General features: G+C 47.1%; 2 protein-coding genes and 2 non-coding genes across 5 annotated transcripts in view; 3 read left to right on the forward strand and 1 right to left on the reverse strand.

Annotated features, from left to right (window-relative positions):
- LOC132455182 (protein-tyrosine kinase 2-beta-like) overlaps positions 1 to 5,053 on the forward strand; it is a 21,830-nt gene extending 16,777 nt beyond the window's left edge. Inside the window, exons 26-29 of the mRNA XM_060048974.1 lie at positions 579 to 751; positions 1,051 to 1,185; positions 2,474 to 2,554; positions 3,658 to 5,053. Of these exons, the coding sequence (XP_059904957.1) occupies positions 579 to 751; positions 1,051 to 1,185; positions 2,474 to 2,554; positions 3,658 to 3,930 (662 nt within the window). The 3' untranslated portion in view covers positions 3,931 to 5,053. The remainder of the gene's footprint in view (positions 1 to 578; positions 752 to 1,050; positions 1,186 to 2,473; positions 2,555 to 3,657) is intronic.
- trnat-cgu (transfer RNA threonine (anticodon CGU)) lies at positions 1,690 to 1,761 on the forward strand. The gene has a single exon. It is a non-coding gene; the product is annotated as a tRNA-Thr (tRNA).
- Positions 2,241 to 2,312, forward strand: trnat-cgu (transfer RNA threonine (anticodon CGU)). The gene has a single exon. It is a non-coding gene; the product is annotated as a tRNA-Thr (tRNA).
- Positions 5,054 to 7,303: 2,250 nt separating the features above from the next.
- On the reverse strand, positions 7,304 to 11,162 carry unc50 (unc-50 homolog (C. elegans)). 2 transcript variants are annotated; one of them, XM_060049127.1, is made up of 7 exons: positions 11,012 to 11,162; positions 10,539 to 10,674; positions 9,872 to 10,149; positions 8,932 to 9,052; positions 8,546 to 8,685; positions 8,155 to 8,262; positions 7,304 to 7,904 (listed from the first exon to the last, which is right to left on the reverse strand). In XM_060049127.1, the coding sequence occupies exons 3-7, from the start codon at positions 10,134 to 10,136 to the stop codon at positions 7,768 to 7,770; spliced, it is 771 nt and encodes a 256-aa protein (XP_059905110.1). In that variant the 5' UTR covers positions 10,137 to 10,149; positions 10,539 to 10,674; positions 11,012 to 11,162; the 3' UTR covers positions 7,304 to 7,767. The 2 variants fall into 2 exon arrangements, with proteins under 2 accessions (XP_059905110.1, XP_059905111.1); XM_060049128.1 differs by having other exon boundaries at positions 9,872 to 10,152.
- Positions 11,163 to 11,792: the final 630 nt, after the last annotated feature.

Here is an 11,792-nt window from a genome sequence, read left to right on the forward strand (position 1 = left end):
GACCCCTCCGGGGGTCGACTTAGCTCAGGAGGTAGAGCGGGGTTGACTGGTAACCGGAGGGATGCTAATTAAACCCCCGGCTCCTCCTAGCTGAGTGTGAGGGTGTCCCCGAGGCCAAGACACCTCACCCTGACTGCTCCCGAAGAGCTGGCTGTCGCCTTGCTTGTTTGACTCTGCCGTCGGTGTGTGAATGAGTGTATGAGCCGTCGCTTTGGATAAAAGCGTCTGCTAAATGCCCGAAATGTAAATGGTTAGTTATGAAGTTACCAAGCAGCTTAAAGTTTTGTCATTCAGACTCGAGCTCTGAAATGGAGGCTCTGGCAAACCATAGTTTTTATTTTGGTCGGATGGGTATGTTTGAGAAGACAGTAAAATAGCATAATTTACAAGTGAACATTTTAGTTTGGAGTTTGTTAAGGGGACCCGAGTGAAACAAAATTAGGGCAAACTTGTGATTCAGGCCAAAAAGAAAGATTCAATATAATGCTGTAACGTTGTCCTCTAGGTGACAAAGGTTACCGACTTCCTTTCTTCCATCTCATCGGTTGGTTTCTGTTCTACCTTCATCCCTCGTTCAGGTTCTCCATCAGGTGCTCATTCAGGTCCTCATTCAGGTTCTCCATCAGGTCCTCAATCAAGCCCTCTGTCAGGTCCTCCATCAAGTCCTCTCTCAGGTCCTCATTCAAGTCCTCCCTCAGGTCCACATTCAAGTCCTCCAGAGAAGCCGCCCATGGATGGCTCAGTGAAACGGGTAAACAGACTGCATGATGGGAAACACAAACCAAAACAAGTATTCACCTCAAAGTTCCTTCACTACTGGAGGGTTTAGAATGTTTCCTAATATCCAAATATAGCCGCTAAAGGTGTGTGTGTCTACATATTTGCGTGTTACAGAGAGAGGAGTGTTTGTGGGATCATGTGTTTATCGTTTATTGTGTGTGTGTGTGTGTGTGTGTGTGTGTGTGTGTGTGTGTGTGTGTGTGTGTGTGTGTGTGTGTGTGTGTGTGTGTGTGTGTGTGTGTGTGTGTGTGTGTGTGTGTGATGTCGAAGCCCTTGCCCACAGCAGAGATGGACAGGTCAGGTGACCAGGTGTACAGCAGCGTCATGGAGATGGTGAAGGAAGTGGTCCGCCTGAAGAACGACGTCAAAACACTGTCTGCCTCCGAGTATCCAACCGCTGTGAAGGTAGAGTGAGCTACTCTGTGGATGGGAGAGAGAGAGAGGGGGGGTCAGAGATCCAAACCGGCACCTTTGGGAACCGAGGATAAAACATACACGTTGTGTTACCGTGAAGAAATGAAATTGGTCGTATGATTGGTTACTGAGCACGATGTATGAAATACTCTAAAAACATCAAGTTTAAAGAATCCAATGTTCAAAACTGCCATAAAGAAATCCAATGAAGAGCAAGTCAACGTTTCAAAAGCGTAGACCGTATGTGTGGCGCGATGGCTATGTGGTTCTTGTCAACCAAAAATAATGTTTGCAGACCCAAATCATGTCTATTTGAACATAACCTAGTCCAAGCTATGTAATTCCTCTTCGTTCTGTCGTGGACAAATATTTACTAAATTGTTCGCAAGGGATTACTTTACAAGTAGAAGTACTGCGGTTGAAGACATCTATAACCACGATGAAGTCCAGTGAAAAGTAGAATTATTTTTAAAGAGCAGATAATGGATTACATGTGGCGTGGTGGCCAAGTGGTAAGGCGTCGGTCTCGTAAACCGAAGATCGTGGGTTCAAATCCCATTCATGCCTCTAGATGTCAATCAGAATATGTAAAGTGATGGTGTCCCTTAACACTCTGAGTCAAACAAATTTTGTTTTATACTTTACACCTCGAGATTGACAAGAATTTTGGTATGTTTACACGAAATCCTATGATACTTATATCGTTTGTGTGGAGTGCCGACCAAGTCGCAAGGCTTTTTCAACTAAACCAAGAATGTCTCCATAGAGATGATCAAGGACCCTAAGAAAAGATTTCAAAAGCAGAAGTATAGTCACTTTCGAATAATGGTTTAAGACCCGATCCATGTCTGTTTGAGCATGAATTGCAACTTGGTCTAAACAATGTCATTCCTCTTGATGCTGTTGTGGACAAACATTGACTTCATGGTCCGCAAGTAAATACTTTACAAGTTACTATACTGCACTACAAAGACATCCGAAACCCAGATGAAGAAGTGCAATGAAAACTAAAGATGTCATTAAAGAGCAGATCATTTCTTTCATGAGGCGTGGTGGCCCAGTGGTAAGGCGTCGGTCTCGTAAACCGAAGATCATGGGTTCAATCCCCATTCACGCCTCTCAGGGTCAATGTCTAAGTGTAATGTGTTCCCTTTACACGCCGGGCCAAACAAACATTGCTCCATACTTTACTTTGGATATTCTACATCCCGACAGGATGTACAAATGTATCTTGGTAAAGGTTTAAAAAGGTCTTTCTCTCTCTGTCGGTGGGTGCCAGGCGGTGGGGGTCAACCTGCGTACCCTGATCCAGAGTGTGGATGAGATCCTCCCAACCCTGCACAGCTCCGTCAGGAACGAGGTGGGTTTACTGGGGGGGGCTGTTGAAGAGCTATTACTAGCATTATTGATGGAAGATTGAAGAGCTATTATTAGCATTATTAAAGGGGCTGTATATACGATTGAAGAGCTATTACTAGCATTATTGATGGAAGATTGAAGAGCTATTATTAGCATTATTAAAGGGGCTGCATGTACGATTGAAGAGCTATTACTAGTATTATTAAAGGGCCTGTTGGTAATATTGAAGAGCTATTGCTAGTATTATTGAAGGGTCTGTAGGTACGATTGAAGAGCTATTGCTTGTATTTTTAAAGGGTCTGTAGGTACGATTGAAGAGCTATTTCTTGCATTATTAAGGTGCTGTAGGTAAGATTAAAGAGCAATCATGTTACCACGGTTAGAACGAATACAGACCGCATCGTACACAATCTGCAATTGCTAACTATGGCTTGAAAAAAACAAACATGTAAATAGGCCGCACCCGTGTAAAGGCTGGGGTAATTCTGGAATGTTTATATCTAAGGCAGGGGTCTCAGACTCAACTTACCTGGGGGCCGCTGGAGGTAGAGTCTGGGTCAGGCTGGGCCACATCAAGTATTCCACAGAAGAAAGGAGCACAACTGACCCAATCTAAGTCAATGACCGGGCTATAATTAGATCACGCTGGCTATGTAATCGCTGACAACAGGGGACATTTCATAGCGGTTGGTGGAAACCTGGAGGTTTTAGCGTCCTTTGGCTTTTGTCAGGACTCAGGACACGCAACTCAAAATTGGGACTGTCCCGGCAAAACCGGGACATCTGGTCACCCTATCACAAGGCCGCACTAACACTAAACTTTGATGTCAAGCAGGGGGCCACAAATTATCCTCCCGCAGGCCTCAATTGGCCCCCGGGCCGCGAGTTTGAGACCCCTGATCTAAGGGTTCCTGTGCGATTGGCAGGAAAGGGTCAAAGGATTACACGCAGGGCTCTAGACTGCGACCAAAACGCAGCCATGTATCACGCAGCCGCTCAATTCAACGAACATGGTTGTGGTGAATCGAGCCCTCATGTCCCTCCCCCTGCCTCACCCTCCCCCTTAAATGCCCTCTTCCCCCCCCGGGCTGCACTCCCCCCCAGATCAAGGGGACCGAGCGCCTGCTCAACAAGGACCTCGGCGAGCTGATCAGCAAGATGAGGCTGGCCCAGCAGAACGCCGTGACCTCGCTGCGGCAGGACTGCCAGCGCCAGATGCTGGCCGCCGCCCACACGCTGGCCGTGGACTCCAAGAGCCTGCTGGACGCCGTGGACCAGGCGCGGGTCAGGGCCAACCTGGCCCGGCCCGCCGACGCCGACGGCGCCACGGCCAGGCCCGACTCGGAGTCAGGCCTGGACTCGGACCTTGAGGCCTGACAGGGGTTTTCAAAAGGAAGTCGCGGCGGGAGACTTCACGCGGCGGGACTGTTGTCAGGGGATACAGCTTTATCAAAGTTAAAGCCCTGATGGAGAGCAGGGGGAGGGGATAGTCAGGCCAAATCAGACGATCTCTGCCATTGTCTCTCCCTCCGTGAAGCCCCCTTCCATAGGCTCCTCCCCCCCCCCCCCCCCCACCACGCCACTCTATCTCTGTCCGTCCGCTCCCTTCCATAGGCTCCCCCCCCCCACCACCACGCCACTCTATCTCTGTCCCACCCCCCCACCTCCACGCCACTCTATCTCTGTCCGTCCGCTCCCTTCCATAGGCTCCTCCCCCACCATGCTATCGTTTCTCCGTCAGTTTAAAGTCCCCCGGCCCGCCAGCAATCGGCGCCACAGTGAGTCTCCTAGAAAGAAGGTTAACAGCTTAGATTAGGTATACCCTGGGACTGTTACTCCTGTGGAGGGCTTGGACTGTTGCATCTTAATGTTAGAAGAGTGGTGCCTGAAATGGATTTGATCGAGAACTGTGTGCTGCAAACGAATCCTGATGTTGCTGTTGCAACAGAGTTGTTGTTAAGGATTATACAATTAAGTTGGATAAGGGTTTGTATTCAGATGTGATAGAATGACATGTGAAGAGACGAAGAAGCGCCCTTCTCTTTAATGTAGATGTAGCCAACTACATTAAAGATATCCTGGAGGTTGCCCAGGGCATCCACTGCACTGGTGCACTCAAATATGAAATCTTAGTTTTACCAGGACCAACTCTTGGTCCTGGTTGCCATTTTTAACCAGGACAAGACAGTACACAAGATGTTTTTTTTTACTTCCCTACTGTTTATTTGTGCAACTGCATTTTGTCTAAGTGGCCACCATATTCAGTTTTTTATTTTAACTGACTTTAAATATGTTTACATATATATACATTTAGATATATGTAAGTATATGTGTGTGTGTCTGTGTGTGTGTGTCTTTTACTTTCTGTAGGCATCTGTGGAGAATTGAATGAAACATTCATTTCAGGGATTTTTGGGTTTTTCGATGTTTTTCAATTTATTCTGAAAATTTTGCCTCTATTTGGATATATATTGACGAACATAAATATAGTTTATAAACACATGCTGTCACCAACTTGATATTAATATCATTATTTATGTTGGAAATGTGTTGCAAATTGTAAATCCAGAGGAGTCTTACTTTAGGGTATTTGTGTTAAGGTCGCCAATCATAATCACACATAACCACACGTAAGATAACAGCATTGAGAACACAAAATAGTGCTTAACCTAAAACATATTGATGTTGACACATTGTGACTACCCCCTGCACCCTCTTTTGGTCATAGCAGCCAATACATGGGCAGGGCTAGGCCTCAGTGTCCTAATTACCTCATTTACCACACCTGAGTCTTGAGGGCGGGAAGCGGCTTTGTTTCCTGCGACTCCTACATCATTGCCGCCGCCATCGACGGCTCGATCCTCACCGAGACCGAAGACGTGAGATGGCTTGGGTTTAATTGTTGTATTTATTTATTGTTCATGGGTCTACTACAATGTGTACACCTGCTTCCTTTGAGGTCATGTGACGGGTGAGTCTCAAAGAGCCCTGGACACGTGGTGGATGACATGTGTCGAGAACCGCCTACCTTTCAGGTAGAGTTGTCGATTGACATGCAAGCGTGACCAAATCAGGGACCGTACGCCAGGAACAGTAGAAGAGACCTGTACGATCGGGTGCCATTGACTTCCCCCACATTATTTCATTAACCCATCTACAAGTGTATCTTTAAAGCTGCTGTAGAGAGGGCAGAAGAGACCAAGAATTGTAATCGAAGCAACCAAAAACATTTCCCCTTGTTGGGAAAAATAACCTGATGAGCACATGGCAGGCATATTAATATATAGTCGACTCTTGCTCTAAACCCAACGAACACATAACACAAACATGATAATATATAGTCAGGTCAAGGCCGGAGCTGAAGGCCCCATCTCCCAGGCAGGCAGATGGTGGACACTCAGACAATGCACCAGTATCATCTCCAGAACGGGAGAGCCACATTAATTTATCACACAGGAGACATTTTGAGAGCTCTTCCCCGTTAGGAGGAACCAAGAGATACCTCTGCCCACACCAGGGGCCTGAGAGCCACATTAAATTATCACACACGAGACATTTCAGGGGGGCACTCCCCGTTTTAATTTATCACACCGGAGACACGAGGAACTCTCCCCGTTACGAAGCTCTCTCAGGGCCTGGGAGCCAAAACACACAGAACCGCACACACCTCATCGAGAGGAGGATACAGCATAAGACTGCATCACACAGGGACTCTTCATCTTCTTCTGAAGCAGACCTTCCACGGAGGCGAAGCTTCGGACGAACCATCAGCGCTGATTAGGGACTTAGACATATTCGATTTCTCACGCTTTATGACTCTGTATGACCGTTGCCACTTTACTTAATAAATCCAAGGTCCTCGTGCCGACAGACTTTATTACCTCTCCGTCTCATTTTATCTGGTCCAGTAACTAGACAGACCGTTTTTCCCCACACCCTCGATCCCTACTTTACTCTGGTATTGAGAAGTGATGTGTTTCACGCACCTGGGATCGACTGTAGAGATGGATTCCCTGAACTAATCACAGAAGGGATACCCTGATTGGTCAGAAATTAACCAGGAGCGGTCTAATATCGAAATGGTCTCATACAGAGGCAGGCGCGGTCAACTAGAAACAGATACTCACAGCGCACTGCACTCACTAACAGCTGTCGATTGGCTAGGAATCAAATGATACCTATTACTCACTAACAGCTGTCGGTTGGCTAGGACTCAAATGATACCTATTTTTAAAGGGTGAAATGCTGCTGTTGTCCTGTAGGTGGCGGTGGCGGTGTCGGTGGAGACGGAGGGGCAGTACGCGAGAGGCATGATGGTGCTGGACTACATGGAGCTGCTGCCGCACAAACACAAGGCCACCATCATAAAGAAGGTTGACCAGGAGAAGTTCAAGGGGATGATGATGAACGCGCTCAAGTAGAGGGCAACGCGTTGTGGAGCTGGTGTAAGAACAAGTCTGTGCTACCAGGGATTACTGTTTGACGTTTTTTATATTTGAACAATGTTACTCTTGAGGAGCAACATTTGAAAACTACAAATAGATGTATACAAATTATATCAATCCTGGTAAAAACGCCCAAGTTTTATATTCAGAAATAAAAATATTTTGGAACAAGGTTTTACTTCATGGTTCTGGAGGTCTTGTTTTGTTTAAAATGATGTCTTGTGTTTTGGGCATAGACAACTAATAGTTTTGCCAAGCAGTGTTTAAGTTAAACCAAAAAAAGATTTGAAAACACACAATCGGACTAGAAATAAAACATATTTTATTGAAAGCGCTTTGGAATGTACACTTTTGTTGAGAGAGAAAGAAAACTGCTACCAACAGCTGAACAAGTATGCTTACAATGCGCTTCATGTCTTCATTTTATAACATTCCTCGATCAACAGCACTTAAACCAAGATCCTCATATCTTTTATTATCCGTTTGTTCCTAAATGCAAGAAGAAAACCCCAAAAGATACGTTGCTCCTCTCCAAATCCAGAATAACGTCTTCAACCAGCGGTTATTTACAAACCATCCGCTATTAGTCCAAGAACAATCTTCACTTCACACCACGGTTCAGCCAGTCGGACCGGACGAACAAATGGGGGGGTTCCGGGTGTCCAAACCAATGAAGAGACACACGCACACGCACACGCACACACACACACACACACACACACACCGGCCCACCCATCGGAGTGTAGCTGTGCCGCCTCTCTCTCCCGCTCTACTTGACCCGGTACTGGTAGAACCAGCAGAGGCCCTGCGTGAAGTTCCAGCCCAGCGAGACAGACAGGATGTAGAGGAGGGCCAGCAGGGCGAAGGGGTACAGCAGCACCACCGTGTTCTTCAGGAAGGGAAGGGCTGCAACCGAGAGCCATCAGGGAACCCAAGGAGGACCACGCCGATCCATCAGGTGACCAACGGAGAACCAATGGCGCGTCGGAAGAACAGAGGGGACGGGGGGCAGAGAACCAAAAACAAGTCAAAACAGATACTTTCGGTTCATCACTTAAATTAATCAAATATGTATTTCATGCAATGAGAAACCTTTAAGAGTCATAACCCGAGGGTATGGATTGACAGCTGGGAGGGCGTTAATCTAAAGGCTTACCGTTGTAGCCCAGGAAGGTGATGTAGAGGTAGTACCCGATGGCCACCAGCCACAGCGTGTTGCCAACCACCAGGCCCAGGAACCAATCAGAGTTGATCACCACGATGTCTGAGACACAACGGCAACGTACGAGAGTTAGCGTCACAACTATCCAACTTAAGCTATCCGACTTAAACTACCATTAGGAGGGGTGTCAATAAAACTTCGAAGCCCTTTGAGTTTGTAGTACTTGGGATTAAGGGCTATACTTGACACACACACACACACACACACACACACACACACACACACACACACACACACACACACACACACACACACACACACACACACACACACACACACACACACACACACACACACACACACACACACACAGTTCCCCACTCACGGTTGATGAAGAACAGCTGCAGGAAGTGCAGGATGACGAGCAGCGGGTAGAAAGCGTTGAGGTGCACGTCGAAGGCGTAGCCCCACTCCACGTCGTAGTCCTTGCCGGGCTGCTTCAGCAGGTACTTGTTGGTCACCCCCCTGCAGGTCACATGGTCGTCGACATTCCAATGAAACGGCGCCCCACAGCAACGTTACACCGTCACGGCGGGCGTTTGGCGTTCTTCACGACATTTCACAGCCCGACATTGCCGGACAAATCAAATTTATCAAATCCTGTCTGAACTATGGCGAACACATCTTTCTTGCCGACAACAGCTACAAGTGTGATCTTCTGGAGAGGGAACAAGCAGTCCAGTTGGTATAATAAAGGGGGGGGGACCTCACCACATGAGGGTGGATATCAGCAGGCCAACGCCGATGCAGTCGATGAAGACCACCCAGAGCAGCAGCTTCAGGGTCCCCACAAAGCCCAGGTCAAGGACCAGGCCGAAGCCAATGGTGGACACTGTGGAGCAGAGAGAGAGAGAGAGAGAGAGAGAGAGAGAGAGAGAGAGAGAGAGAGAGAGAGAGAGAGAGAGAGAGAGAGAGAGAGACGGGAAGAGGAGAGCATAAAGAGGGAGATCTGTGTCTTCACATGTGATTTCATCAACAAAAAAAGACCAAATGTAGCGTGATATCTAAAGCTGTGACTGAGACGACCGTTACACATACAGACCACTGCACTGATGCCTACTCGACCCAACTTCAGCTTTGTATGTCTCTATTCCATACTGCACTATTTGTTTGTAGTGCCACGGCAATGTATTTTCAATCACAGCAAATGTGCAATGCCCAGAAGTGCAGTATCTCAGTGGCCCAATTTCACTGTACTCTCTGCAAGGACGATAAAATGTATTCTATTCTTCTACTGAAGCTCATTCATCAGCCATTTGCCCACGACCCAAGGGTTAGGAAACGCCCTGGTCTACCCAGTACAATCGTTCCTGTGTTATGAATGTGTTATTATTGTTGCACCCTATATCTCTGGAGCGAACTACAGCTAAATCTAAAACGACAGTTCCTCATTTCTTTGAGGGAGTTCAAAATATTGCCTGCCAATATCTTTGCCAATATTGGTGCATGTTTTGGTTGTACACCGGTGTCTCTACAACTGTCTACTCTCCGATATCTAATGTATAATTGGGTTCAGCCCTCTCTTGCGGAACAGATCTCGATCTCAATGAGACTTCCCGATACCATAACCGGTTGAATCAAATGAACACAATCAACGACAATACAAATCATCACGGCCCACCAGCGGTAGCTCTTCAGCGCACGGCCTTACCACACAGCCAGACGCCCAGCAGCACCAGGAAGGCCGGGTCGTCGCGGGCCCACTGGTCCTTGGTCTGCTTGCGGTAGTGGAAGTTGCGGTAGACGCGCTGCGGCGACGTGAACAGGTACAGCATCTGCCACACGGCGAACTCAAAGTCCATCTGCCGGAGGTGCAGCAGCCGCCGCAGGTACTTGTAGCGCTTGGCGCCGGCCGTGTGGCGCGCCGCGTCCCGCAGGCCCGTCTCGGCGACGTGTCGCGAGGTGGTGGGCAGCATGGCGACGCTCGCTCTGCTACCGGGGGGGCCGGAGAAAGAGACAACAGGGGGCGGCGTTACCATCGGGACGGCTGGCTTGATGACGCTGTGACGACTCGGCCGCTGGGGTTGTTAACCGCTCTCATTGTCGTCGACTTGTGTGCATTTTGTGTTACACATGGCGGTCTTGTTTTGGGGATTGCTGAATTCTAACAAGCAGCTCTGTGTGGTTTGTGCAGTTATTTAGCCATTTTTAAAGAGTCCTATTTTACCAGCAGGTGTGATGTTTGAATGGCCCGACCCTCTACCCTGTAGTGACACCACAAATGGGGGCATCCACACAGAAGTAGTTGGATCTATCCCTTTAAAGATATGTCTAGCTCTTAAGGAGCAGGTGTAATGTTATTAAGAGCAGTCACCCACCTTATCAGAAATAGTTTGTTGTGGTGGGTTGTAGAGGGCAGGCCTGTGGATCACATTCTAGCTGGTACACATCGCTAGAATATGAAGTTGTAGAAGAAGAAGAAGAAAAAAGAAAGATCTGGAACAGGAAGGGATACTATACCAACACACAGACACAGACACAGACACAGACACAGACACACACACACAGTGAATATCCAACTGAAAATGTTTTTACAACCCCTTTGCTACAAATTAAATCAATGCTAAAGACAGTCAGACACTAAAACCGTACGTTACTGTACAAAGAAATACGACTTGTTTGTTTAATCTACTGGCTAGCCTTAGGAAGCTCTAACTAGCCTGCTGCAAATCACTTATAGAAGGGCCTCGCCAGGATAAACTTCATTCTACTTCACTGATTATTCAATAACACAGTAAATCCACTCGTTACATGTAAATTAATATAGTGTTCCGTAAATGTCCCTCCCTACCAGCTGATAAATCCCCCAGGACGGACTCTTCTTGGTATTTAGAAACCAGTATCCATGAAACGCTTCCTGGACTGTCACAAACTGCACACGTTGTCACTTCCGGTAACACAGCGCGTTGTGTTGTGGGAAATGGAGTTTGGAAATCGTGCTGTCAAAATACCTCAATCAGCTCCAGAAAATGTGTCTGAAAATCAACAAAATAAGTTTCAACCACTAACCGCCCAACCCCCAACCCCCCTGCCGAAGTCTAGAAGTGTATTTATGTTATTTTTTCAAAGATATGCATGTGTATCTTAAATAAAGCGCTTTTGCAAGTGTCGATGCAGGGCCACCTTCAACAAAAAACACTTCGTCGGTGTTTATTAGGGGTCCAAGCCAACAGGTTGGATCCCTATTGTTTTTGTAAGGATTATTATTTTTATACTTCCTACCAAGAAAGTGGTACCACAGCCCAGACCGTAAATGGTGCTGACATGCCAATTGCATGACTAGATCCAGGTCCGTGAAGACTATTCAGACGACAAAATCCAGACACGCCGGTCCCTAGGTGGCGCTATACCAAGGAATACGCGTTTGGGGCTATAACTCCCACACCGAACCTCCCACAGTCCAAAAACTTGTACGCACATATTCACTGGAGTCTGCTGCATCTTTTGGCATAGGCCACGCCCATTTGCGTCTATGAATATTTTTCGCTAAATCGCGAAAACCGCAAAACCGTTTTTTCCCTTCTCCTCCCACATTTATTGTTTCGTTTCTATTTCAACAATTGTATAATCAT

The sequence above is a fragment of the Gadus macrocephalus genome, chromosome 4 (genome assembly GCF_031168955.1).
Source record: "Gadus macrocephalus chromosome 4, ASM3116895v1".
Taxonomy (NCBI): domain Eukaryota; kingdom Metazoa; phylum Chordata; class Actinopteri; order Gadiformes; family Gadidae; genus Gadus; species Gadus macrocephalus.

Coding starts and splice junctions, on each gene's coding strand:
- unc50 (XM_060049127.1), bottom strand. CDS start 10,136: ATGCTGCCCACCACCTCGCGACACGTCGCCGAGACGGGCCTGCGGGAC. Junction 9,053..9,871: donor GCTGGGCGTCTGGCTGTGTG/GTAAGGCCGTGC, acceptor TCTGCTCCACAG/TGTCCACCATTGGCTTCGGC. Junction 8,263..8,545: donor GCAGCTGTTCTTCATCAACC/GTGAGTGGGGAA, acceptor GTTGTGTCTCAG/ACATCGTGGTGATCAACTCT.